Source organism: Oreochromis niloticus, unplaced genomic scaffold, assembly GCF_001858045.2.
Source record: "Oreochromis niloticus isolate F11D_XX unplaced genomic scaffold, O_niloticus_UMD_NMBU tig00008313_pilon, whole genome shotgun sequence".
In the NCBI taxonomy this organism is placed as follows: Eukaryota; Metazoa; Chordata; class Actinopteri; order Cichliformes; family Cichlidae; genus Oreochromis; species Oreochromis niloticus.
The window spans coordinates 1-13,113 of NW_020329116.1; the positions used below are offsets into that span (position 1 = coordinate 1).

At 41.8% G+C, this 13,113-nt stretch overlaps 1 protein-coding gene across 1 annotated transcript; it reads left to right on the top strand.

Moving 5' to 3' along the window:
* The first annotated feature begins 4,768 nt into the window (after nt 1–4,768).
* Nucleotides 4,769–6,272, top strand: LOC109199155 (RING finger protein 145-like). Its single transcript, XM_019354491.2, has 3 exons — nt 4,769–4,787; nt 5,085–5,232; nt 5,634–6,272. Coding segments are annotated over exons 1-3 (378 nt in total). The 5' UTR covers nt 4,769–4,785; the 3' UTR covers nt 5,862–6,272.
* Nucleotides 6,273–13,113: the final 6,841 nt, after the last annotated feature.

Consider the following 13,113-nt stretch of genomic DNA (forward strand, 5'->3'; position numbering starts at 1 on the left):
GTGACTGTAATCGTGACTAGTCGACTAATCGTGGCAGCCCATTCAGCAACAAGACGCCATCAAAAAAGTCACGGCCATCAGAGCAACATCAGAGAAACAATAAAGTCTAACCATGGAAGGTATATAGAAATATGCATAAAACACAAAACAAAGAATCGACAATGAGCACACTTTCGTTTTGCTGAAAGTGATATAGCTTTCTCTTCCCATCACTGAAAACCACCACATTTCAGGTGTGCATGCTGGGCAGCTGAAGCTGACATCACAGCACAGCTGCTCTTCCTCATCAAGAAAGCTGTGCTGCAGTGCAATCAACTATTACATTTAGGCAAAGATTACTTTTCATCCCTAAATGATTGACGGTCAGAAACTCTGACCTTGTCTCTACAGACAGCAGAGCTGCTGCCTGTAGAAACTCGACTTGTCTCTACAACAGCAGAGCTGCTGCCTTCCTGTGGGTAGGAGTTCATTTTTACCCATCACCCCAGTTAAATTTCACTGGGGTCTGTCTCATTTATATGCCAGAACCAACACTTTGAAGCACTTTTCTTTGTAGCTCAATGGAGACACACATTTATGATCAGGTCCCCAGTTCAGACACACTTGCACAAGCACACAGATGACCAATATCTCACAGTGGTTTAACACAGATCTGTCTGGGCTAAAGTACAGACATCGAACGCTATGACAGACCGAGGCAACTATGACCTTGCAATTTTAGAAGAAGTCTGCTTGAAAGTAATCATGGACAGAATTCATGTTTCAAATTATTCTAAAAATGCACTTCAGCAAGTTTTTTTTTTTATAATGCCTACTAAAGATGTTTTCAAAGGGTTTCCAGATATGGGTTATTTCTAGTCCCAGATTAAAAGAATAATTCAGTGAAGACCTCCATTTAAACAACTTTAAGCCTAGCACTAGCTTAATCCATGTCTGGGAAACTGCAGCATTATCCATGGAGGCATGAGCATTTAGCATAATAGACAACAACCTCTTTAACTTACCCTAAAATCTGACTTGACTAACTCCAAGAAGGGAAACCTGCTTTTACTGTCCAGGAAATGGAGATCAGTCACCCAGTGCAAGTGCAACTGTCATTTAAACTCAGTCTACAGTCAGACCAAAAGCCACCTCGCCAAATGTATTTACACAGCTGTGTGGCCAAAGGCAGGGGGCTTGGGTACGGCTGTAAACATTAGCCTCTTTAACTGCAGCTGAACGCCATCCCTCATTGTCTGCTACTTACAATGCAGTTAGAAAAAGATCTACGGGTTTTCCTAATATCATTCACCACTGAAAAATATTTTGGTCTGTTAGATATTTCAGCAGCATACACAATTTACATCCAATACTGCAACAAGCTTACTTACCAGCATTTTTTTATCAGATAAACTCAAATGAAACAAGTTGGTTAATTGGAAACAATTTCAACTTTCAAATCATGTCACTCTGTGTTTATTGGAAAGGAGATTAAAATGCATGATAGGCTGAACCCACCCGAGGGACTCATAAAGTTTGATCTATGAATTCCTGATACATTTTTGCTTTATAGAGGCAGAAATGTTGACCATGAAAGCTTTTTGTAGTGAACTATGCTGCTTTCACCTACAAAGCATCCAGAGCACACAGTACATGTTGCTATAAGCTACACCACATAGCTGCTACAATTTAAACACACCCACAATTTGTGTATAATCGCTATCGCCAGACTATGTCTCAAGAGCATATGACCTGTTGATAAAACTCACTGTTATGAAGATAGATTGGTTCCAGTGTCTTCATGAAACGCTGCCTTTATCCATCTTCTGGGGCGTGCCTGCAGTGGACTTGTGAACAGTTCCTTGTGAGGGAGCTGCTGGTGGAGCTCACAAGGTCCTCCTTCATTCCTACCATGAGCTTCAGTCTTCCTGATCTTTCTCAAACACGCCTCTCTCAGTGGGTCAACAGAACATCTGGCACAGGACAGCTGTGATGAAAGAAAAGGAAGAGGTTTCTCCAAACCTCTGGACCAAGGAAACCCAGCTGGGTCCTGATGGTCTCCCACACTACTTTCACCCCGGGTGGACGTAGCTGTCGATAATAATCGGCACTCTGTTCACTGTTAGGAAAGGAAAAGAACAAGTTACACTACAGTACTGATACCTTCTGCTGCTCTTTTCAAACTTGCCACCTTACCAGGCTGTAGAGTGCTCTGAACACTTAAACACTTTGAAATCCATTACACACTCACACTCACAGTCTTAGGTGAAAATCTCCAAGGACAGCATTACACTTTTGCTATGAACAGTAACTCTGGAGCTCTGTGGAGTGTGCAGATGATCTCATTACTGTCTAAAAATGGATAACAAAACCGAAGGAGTGCCGAATCATTGACAAATACAGAGTAACAGGTGTGCAGCATGGCTAACTAGGTAGCAACAAGCCTCTAACACAGCAGCGTGTATGCTAGCGGCTAATCTAGCGAAGAAATGAACAGAGTGCTTTTAGGTGTTGTAGAAGGATAAGATGATAAGCTGTGTGTCTTTTTCAGAATGACCTGCTTGTATTTACCTTCATTGAAGGAGTGGTCAGTGTGGGTATAGCCATGAGGCAAAAAAGACAGCTGAAGCGGAAGAGTGTGGTGAAACATGGTGCCGCCGCGGCCAGCAGGTTTCCAAGCAGGGATTCGGGTAGCAGGAAGGCTTTGGTAAGCCGTCCAACATCCAGTCCCATTTGTGAATGCCAATAAAAAAATAGCTAGATGTCCATGTGTAATTTGTGTGGAACAATATTGCACAAGAAGCTTAATAGATTTAGAAAAACGATAACAAAAAAAAATAAAAATTGAAGGACAAAGATAAATGTCCTTTTTTTTCCAAAGTTTACTCGCCCTGCTGAGTGGTGTACAGCGTTAAGAGGCCAGCATTCGGACTCCAGAGTTTAACGACCCTAGTTCGAGTCTCTGATAGTAGTCCGTCTGCTACAGCAGGGTAGGCCCAGAGTGAAAGACGAAGCTCAAGCCTGCCTCCATTTTTCTCTCTCTCTCTTTTTTCATTTCTTTTTACTTTTTTCAAGCCGCAATTAAAAGCTCAGGGAAACACTTAGTTTTAAGGCGGCCTTTAAGGCACCCTATATATCAGTCCATACAGCGGTAAGGGCCAATCTCATGTATCAGTTACACATATATCAACCAAGGAAGAAAACAGGCCCAAACCAAAGAGGTGTGCAGGGAAAAATCAGGTGTGAGTGTGTGAAATTTACTAAGTATTGGAGTGCAAAAATGCCTGGTCTCCAGCTCATTTCCAAAAGGCTGGGTGCGTGATGTACGCGTTGTGGTCTTTAAATAGAGGAATTTTCCCGCTTTTGTTTGCCCGACATGTGGCGGGCTAGCAGCTTAGTACCATAGAGGCCCGGGTTCGAGCCCTAGGCTCACCTACCCTACCTCTCTATGTTCATCTGCTAGGGGAGGTCCAGGCAGGGGACCTTGGAGTGAAAATTCCAAGGCCTGGACTTCCCCTGATTTTCATTTTTCTCTGTGTTTTTTCTTTTACCTGCCAGCAACAAACAGCCCAGCCCCATTTATGGGACCTCCTTCTTGTCATGGCTACCAAGGACCACTCTTCTTCTGCCAACAAGTCATTGCCTGACAAATAATTATTTCCTATGTTTCCCTAGGGGCTTTTTTTAATCTCCAATATCTTTACATATCTTGCTAGATAGACTTCCCTCAACAGGGTTTACAAACGCCTTATCCTCTTTGTCCACTTCAAATAACTTTAAACAACTATTCTTAGATTTCTTGCAACATCTGCTGTCCTCTTGCACAGATTACGCTTTTTAAAAAACTAACAAACACTTTTTTTTTAACGTCAACCACATTTTTGGAACTAGATAAATAAAGCATATATAAAAGTCACTACCAAAAACTCTTTGCAGCTTCTACCTTGTTATAGGAATGTTGTTTGTGGCTCAAGATGACTTGATTTCATCCATGAAGGATACATTTGATATATGTTTTCACATATTATAGACCAACAAGTTATTATAGCAGTTTAAATACGAGCGATCGGTTTTTGGAAGACGATCATTTTTTTAGCACAACACCGCTAAGCACCAACTCATCCATCCTTTCTCCTTTTCTTCTTTTCATGCCGCCACCATGGGAAGCGCCCACAAATGTGTCATTTCACACTGGCAGCAGGCTCGCAGAGCTAGCTGTGGTGCTTGTTCTTCTTCTCTGACTTTGCTGTTTCACCGTGTTTAGATAACGTGCCATCCGCAAACACTCGCACTCATTTTCGTGCTTTAGCTTTGTACTCACGCGCACACACACGTGCACACATGCACACACACACACACACGTGTGTGTTAGTTTAGTCTGTTTCAACCTCTCTTCGTGTGGAAACACACATATCTAGAACTATTCTTTAAGGATGTCTGCATTTCACACAACTGTCTAATAGGATAAAATAATTGACATTGTATACCCAAAGGTCAAGTCTGGATAAACGTGTATATGATCTCCAACTTGAATGCAAAGCCAAGGCATATAATTGTGTGGTGTGTCAACTCTAATGTGTTTCCTCTCTGTGCAGGGGGATGACTGAAGCTATCACCTTGCTAATCCTTGCTGTCCAAACTGGCCTCATTGAGCTGCAGGTCATCCACAGAGCCTTCCTCCTCTCTATCGTCCTCTTTATTGTTGCTGCTTCCATCCTGCAGTCCATGCTGGAGATAGCTGATCCTATAGTCCTAGCCCTGGGAGCATCTAGAGGCAACTAAGATAATATACCAAAGACTTTTTTCATGTGTTTATTTTAAGAAAACTCTGTGTCCCACTGTTTGTTTTATTTTTACTGATCATAAACAACTATTAATAACTATGGGCAGTTAGTTAATTATCACAGAATTCATTATCTATGGTCATCAGTACAACTCATGCTAACATCATAAATTAAGTAATACTACGGTGTACTGTCCTTCTTTCTTCATTCCTAAACAGGCAGTTTGTCTTTTTGACATCAATCTGACTGAAAGTGTGTTTGCAAAGCCTGCTATCAACCTGCCTGCTTTCTCATATGCTGGTTTTGCTGCCCGTCCCGTAGGAGTTTGTGGAAGCACTTCCGTGCAGTTTCTCTCTGTCTCTTCCTGCTGATCTTTCCAGCGTACATGGCTTATATGATCTGCCAGTTCTTCCACATGGACTTCTGGCTTCTCATCATCATCTCCTCCTCAATCCTCACCTCTCTCCAGGTAACACACAACCGCATCGCAGTGTGCAAAAACGTTAAATTAAATAGTTTAAACTTGCTCTACCCAAACAGTTCAGCCCAATAATAATTAAACATGTATATTTGCTTGTTTTTTAATTCCATAATAACTCTGAAACACTCTACCGCCAGGTGCTTGGCACTCTGTTGATCTGTTGTTCTCTTCATGGTGGAGGAGTTTCGTACAGCTCCAGTGTAGAACATGGATGAAGTCATATATTGTGTAAATGGGAGCTACAGATTGCTGGAGTTTCTGCTATGTGTCACACACACACACACACACACACACAAACTCTTTGCTAAGTTCTGACTGTAAACAGACACTGTCATGTAATGCATCAGCACTGTCTCTGCCTCACTGTCAGTGATTTGTTACCTCACCAGGTTGCGGTGTGCGTGGTGTGCTATGGTGTATCAGAGACTGTATTTGGCGAGTGGAGTGTGATGGGAAGCACCATCATCTTGGTCCACTCGTACTATAACGTCTGGCTCAGAGCCCAGCTGGGCTGGCAGAGCTTCCTGCTCAGGAGAGATGCTGTAAACAAGATAAAAAGCCTCCCTACAGCTAGCAATACACAGCTGGAGCAGTACATCTCTCTTATTACCTTTTAGTCGCATTGGTTGATGTGTTAAATGTGCTATAAAAACTCAATTTGACTTTGACATTTCTCATTTGAAGAGTCTGTTTGTTTATTTTGATCGTTTCTGTACAGCTGACCAGAGTTGGTTTCACCCGAGGTCGTTAACTAAAACAACAATTTGTTCAAAAGACAAATTTTTGTGAGATTTAACAAAGTAAAAGGTTTGATTATTCAATTCTCTGTTAATTCAACTCAGTGTTTACAGCAGTAAAATAATTTCTTTTATTTCCACAGTAGCTTTCCTGGAGAGATCTGCAGTACTTACCTGCCTAATGCTCTCAGCCACCTTGGATGGACAAGACTGCCAAATGCCTCAGTGTGCTAGTGAAGCGCAGCTGTTTCTTCTAAGCCCGATTTGAAAAAAAGATTTAAAATTGGTTTTGTTTTTTGTTTGTGTAAACACTTTGCACTGACCATTATTGGAGAATTAAAAAGCGCCTAAGTCAAGGAATGTGTGTGCACATAACAGAAAACTTGGCAAAGAACCAATTTTAAATCTTTAAGCACTTTGTTACTAGCAGCCTGTCACAAAAACACATTTTGTATAGTGGTTTTCTTTTTTCTTTTTTTTTTAAATCTTGTGAATAAAATGTATACAAATGTGTGTGATTAATCACAATGTGTTAGTGTGTAATCACCCTGAGACATGCATGCCTGTCTGCTAGCGTCAGATCTAAAGCCATTTCTGATTTGGAGAGGCAGGCTGCAGATTCTGTCCAGATTATCCCAGCTCTGGTCACTAAACATCCAGTCTTCACTTATCAAATGTGTAAAATTCAAGACTGGTCCCAACAAGGCAAAAACTGCATAGCCACACAAGTCCCAGCGTTTCCCACAGCAGCAGCAGCAGTGAAAAGAAAGTGGATAAAGGATGAATGAGTCTGTGCTTATCGGGTCTCTGCTCTCCCCCAAGCTGGCGTTGTTGTTGGTAGCCATGACAAGGGAGATAGTCCCAGCTTTATAAATAAAGGCCCCAACACCCCGAAAAAAAGAAAAACAGAAAAGAAAAAAAAGGTCGGGATTCCGTGCGCAGACCAGGAATCCCCCTAGCAGGCCGAAGCTCCAGACAGGAGTCGCCATGAGTGATTGAGTGAGAATCGAACCATCGCCTGTCTGTGCTTCAAGCTGCCAGGGGCGGGCGGCAAGTGCTCTGCGCCACCTGCCGGGCCGTGGAATTCGTGCAAATTTGATATATTTGACTTCTCTGAAGACAAATTATTTTTGAAAAGGAAAAATAATAATTTTAATGTGAGGCAAAACATGTATGGTGCTCGGTAAAGATGACACGCCGACTCACTTCTTCTTTTTGTTTTGTTTTGTTTTTTTTTGTTTGAGAAAGTTTGTTTTCAACTTAGACCATTGTCAGTGACGTCATTCTACGCGACTACCACAGGCAAGGAAATGCCTGAATCTGTAGATCTTTTTCTTTTCTTTTTGTTGTCTAAAACAGAAAAATCCCGAAACAGTCAGCTCACAAAGTTGCAGGTTGGTGGGAATTTGGCAGAACAGCCAATGACTTAAAGCATTTAGGTGCATATATCTTGCCACAAGACATGTGTGCTAAGCTAGCTAAATTAGTTTCTGTTAGCGAATCAAGTTCAAGCTCCTCACATATCATCATCCAGGGTACAGTCATATGCTGATGAGGAGATCCCATGCAGGCAACATTAAGGCAGTGTAACAAGTTAAATATGCACTGATTTTAAGCTATTTCCTAATATCTAACCATTATGATAAATGTTTGCCTGCAACTGACACAGCCAACACAAATGTCATTGAAAAAAACAAAAGCCTGTGATAACATGTTTTTGTTTTTCTAGAATAGAAGAAGCACATTTTAAAAAGCCAGTAGGAATAAATCTTTGTTGTTACTGCATGATTAGAATGAAGTAACAACAAGTCTGGCTGGAATAAGAAGTGGTAATCTGTGTACTGTGCTAGTGATCTGCATAATTCACCTTAGATGGTCATCTGTTTGGATGGCTGAAGTGGGCTAACGCCACAGCTAATTTCATCAGGCTGCTAATGAAACATCTAAAATGATAGATGGTTAACTACACAACGGAAGCAAGAGCATTACAATCACTTGATTTAATGAAAGATTTTCCCCAAACTTTTGATCCAAATGAGCAAAGTACTGCAACCATCTGAACCTTCTAGGTGTTACATGTTACAGTGTTGCACTCTGGCCAGCTTTAAAAATGGAAAAGTCTTTGTGTGGTTTACTGGGTTCTGTAAATGAGGCTCCTTTCATTTGTGAGCGTGTTGTTCTTCTCTTCCCTTTGTCCACCCTTACAAGGTGAAGGTGCTGCCCACCCATGATGCCAGCAAGGTGCGTGCAAGTGGATCCGGCCTTAAAACCACTGGAGTGCCCAGCTCTCTGCCAGTGAAGTTCAACATTGATGGCAAAGATGCAGGTGAGGGACTGCTGGCAGTGCAGATCACTGTGAGCGCATGAACGTGGACCACACAATAATGTAACCAAAGTGTTGATATTTAGGTAACAGTTTTTATTTTCTCCTGAAGGACCCAGACGGGAAGCCCAAGAAGCAAATATCTGTGACAACCATGATGGGACCTACCTGGTGTCTTATGTGCCAGACATGACTGACAGGTACACCACACTCATTAAGTACGGAGGAGACGAGATCCCTTATTCACCCTACTGAATCAGGGCTCTGCCCACCCGAGATGCCTCACTGTATTTGATCCTGTCTCCCTCAATACTATTTAATATCTAAATGCTTGATTCATCATATTATAACAAATGTGCTGTTGTAGCTACTGACAGTGAGTTTGATTATATTTTTCCATCTACCAAAGAGAAATAATATCTCTTAGTGGCAGGTGGATCACACACTGATTTTAACACTTTGCATATGACTGCGTAGGATGAGCATTTTATAACAGCATGTGTTGTTTTTGTTTATGTAAGGAAATACATCAGTTTCCCTTGTATTTTAAATTTGAGTGAAGATCCTAAATTGGCCCCACTCTTGACTTTGAGAAAGGCTGATCTGTGCTGTCCCTACATGAGCACAGTCAGATATAATACAGGCTTTCAGGAGCAGGAAGGCTAAAGGCTGTTTAATGTCTGATGTACTGTGTCAGACATTTGCGTTCTCACTTGCATGGATAATATCTTGAAAACTTCAGAGCTGCAGTGCATGTGTAAAAGTGGCTAAAAAGCAGTGCATTAACATGTGTTTTGTCTCTTTGCGTAGCTGCTCAGTCCATCCAGACTCCTCTCCATATGCAACAGTGATGCCGGCTCTCTCCAAGTGATTCCTTCATCATCAACATCTGCATCCACGATCCACCAGCTCAACAGCAACATCTGTCAGCTGTGCATCCAACTGGAGGCCTTCGCCTGCTGTGCTGAGGCGCTGGGCCGCGATTTCCGTCCCTTGTTGACGACCTGGCTGTATCCTGTGCTGGAGAAAGCTGGTGAGGAGACGCTGCTGGTCAGCCAGGCGGCGCTGAGCTCCATATGGAACATCAATAAGGTCTGTGGATACGCTTCCCTCAAGGAACTGATCAATGAGAACTCTGACTACCTGCTTAATGACATATCACTCAACCTTCAGAGGCTCAGCCAGCATCCACAGGTAGTTATGACGTGTTTTTTGTTTTTAACCCATAAAAGTGTCATTATGTGCACGCACTGGACATAATCAGAAAAGAAGCATTCACAACTGTAACCATGTATGGAGCCAAGCCTGGAGCTGGACATGTAACGTGCCCCACTTTCCTCACATCCTGCTGCACCACTGCCTGCTGTTTCAGCCCATCCACCACCCCAGCATCCACCTGTATGCTCCTGGAGTTTTATGAGTAACATATTTGCAGGGAGTGATCCACCCGAAGACCAGGCACCGAGCTCAAACTGTATTCTGCCGCTGTGATTAATCCGTGAAATTAACTTGGCTTTGTTGCATTTTATTCGTTTTTATTTTCTTTTTCAAGTTGATTTCTGTTGTAATTTCTGGATAAAAGGTAAAAGTATTACAATTTTTATATGAATAAAATATAGTAAAAATGTCCTGTGTTTGGTTTTCTCAGCTGAAGCAGACCTAGATGCTGTTTGTGAAGCCTGTCTACCCTACCTGAGATCCAGACAACCCATCAGACTGCAAGAAGCCTGTTTAAGGTAAGTCTTTATTAAGGACCGCTGTAGTAAGTAACTCAATCTTTCATTTAGTTACTAATGTGTGTGAGTGTTACACACAGACAGAATGCCATAAATTAAAACTGTGCCATCCAGTTGACATTGTATTGCCATGTTGGTCATTAATAGCCACGTGACATGATTTATCAGTAAAATCTGAATTTAAATTGAATGCTTAACATCATATTTGGAGAGGTGCTGGGTGTTACACAACAAATGTGACTTCAGGAGTCATTCATTGTCTCTGAACACTGAACATGAAACAAAGCACTGTGGCTATAGCTTTTGTTCCCTGAAGGAGAGGAACATGGGACCTGACAATTGAATACCTCAGGAATAATCAGGTTCCTGCATGTTCTGGGTAAAGACACCAGTATTCATGACTTTAACGTATATTACCTGTAATATAAGACTTTTAACCCTTTGCTGGAAACTTTAGTAAATCAGTTTGTGGGCCTGATTTAAATATCACCCTCACTCATTTTGTCCCTTGAGAAAGGAACTTCCAGAAATACGCAGATGTAGTTCAGCAGTGGTGGCTAAAACCAACAGGAGCAGTTAGGCTAACTTCAGGTTGCCACACCACAGAGCTAACTAGCAATAGCTAGCAATCCCAACTTGGCAAAAGTGTTCCTAGCCAGGTAAAGAGCATAAAAAGTGAGGAATGACTGTGATGATGAGTTTATATGTGGCATATCATCACAGGTCAGTTGCCTTACAGGCGTGAATAGAAGTGTCTTCAGGACACGTAGGGCCGTGATATCCCAATACTGTGTGTACGAATCTGAAAGGGAACTCATTTCACCTTTACACTGGCAGCTGATGCAAAATGTGTGCACTGTGAGAGCTACAGTAATGTAAAGGACAGATGGAAGCTGTGAATAAACAAAGTAAATGACTAAAAAAATAGCTCAGAATGCAGTATGCAAGCAGCCTTTAATAACTCACATCATTCTGAATTATTGATCTAAGTGTTTGGGTAGCAACATAGCAGCCACAAGTAAAAACACATGCTTTAATATACTTAAGTATTTCCTGCTTGGAGGTGATTTAAAAACAAACCTGAAGAGAAAGGCAGTGTTGAGTTAATGAGCTTATAGTTAAACTGTTGGTTCGCATGTTAAAGCCAGCAAAACTGGTTCAGTCTGTCACTTTGGATCATAGGAAGGTGTTTTCCATACAATAGATATTACATACAAAGCAAAACACAGCTCAGAGCTAATCCTATTCCTGTGTTTCTTTCCCTTTCCTGCACAGTGTGTTCCGACACTTAATCCAGGTGGTCCGGACACCTTCTGGTTTACTCTCAATGAGCTGCACTGCCCGTCCTCTTACATCCCACACCACCCCGACCTCCTGCTGAACGGCACGGGCAGGCCGAGAGACGAGTTCTCGGACAACGTGTTCAAACTGCTCAAGGAGGAGTTTGGCTCCGTTACTGAGACAGTTAACCAGCCAGTCAGCTAATGAGCTGCTGCTTGATGAAATTGACTCACCTCACAAACGGACGGCTTATTGAACCACGACTCCAACAGGTCAATTAGCTGAAAGAAAGTCTGTCAGCTGTGCCAAATAGTTGATCACCTAGCTCTGTGGAATCAAGAGCTACTCTGTCATTTACAAATATTACTTAGTCATCACCTTGATTATCTAACCTCCTAGCTTCTGCTAGCCCACAATTAGTACTTACTGTACATTAACATTAGGTGAAAATGGAGCGCTACTGAGTTATGTTTGATTAAAAAGAAAAAACAAAAAGTACCGTATCTGATATTTTTGGCTCTTGCCTTATTTTCCCAGGAGGGAATCACAGCAGATGAATCCAAACACATTTTTACATCATATGACCTTCTTGATGTAATCCTCTCATTTATCCAGGCTTGGGACCAGCAGTAAGAGTATACTAGCTTTGGAAGCCCTGAGGGTGGCTGTCTCCTCCACCAAGGAGCCGCTAAAAAAATACATGAAAATTGTATAAATATGGTTACAGCTGTTGATTGGGTTTTTTCTGAAGTTCAATTCAATTCAGTTTTATTTATATAGCGCCAAATCACAACAACAGTCGCCTCAAGGCGCTTTATATTGTACAGTAGATCGTACAATAATAGATTCAGAGAAAAACCCAACAATCATATGACCCCCTATGAGCAAGCACTTTGGCGACAGTGGGGAAGGAAAAACTCCCTTTCAACAGGGCCTGATTATTTAAGACCTTGTATGTGAGGAGCAGGATTTTGAATTCAATTCTGGATTTAACAGGAAGCCAATGAAGGGAAGCCAAAACAGGAGAAATCTGCTCTCTCTTTCTAGTCCCCGTCAGTACTCTTGCTGCAGCATTCTGGATTAACTGAAGGCTTTTCAGCGAGTTTTTAGGACTTCCTGATAATAAAGAATTACAGTAGTCCAGCCTGGAAGTAATAAATGCATGAACTAGTTTTTAGCATCACTCCGAGACAGGATATTTCTAATTTTAGAGATGTTGCGCAAGTGGAAGAAAGCAGTCTTACATATTTGTTTAATATGTGCGTTGAAGGACATGTCCTGGTCAAAAATGACTCCAAGGTTCCTCACAGCGTTACTGGAGGCCAAGGTAATGCCATCCAGAGTAAGAATCTGCTTAGATACCATATTTCTAAGATTTTCAGGGCCGAGTACAATAACCTCAGTTTGATCTGAATTAAGAAGCAGAAAGTTAGCGGCCATCCAGGTCTTTATGTCTTTAAGACATTCCTGCAGTTTAACTAATTGGTGTGTGTTACCTGGCTTCATGGACAGATAGAGCTGGGTGTCATCTGCATAGCAGTGAAATGTATGCTATGTCTTCTAATGATGCTGCCTAAGGGAAGCATGTATAATGTAAACAGCATTTGTCCTAGCACCGAACCCTGTGGAACGCCATAATTGACCTTAGTGTGTGGAGAGGACTCTCCATTTACATGAACAAATTGGAGTCTATTAGATAGATATGATACAAACCACTGCAGCGCAGTACCTGTAATACCTACAGCGTGCTCTAATCGCGCTAATAGATTATTATGGTTGTAAAGATACTGCA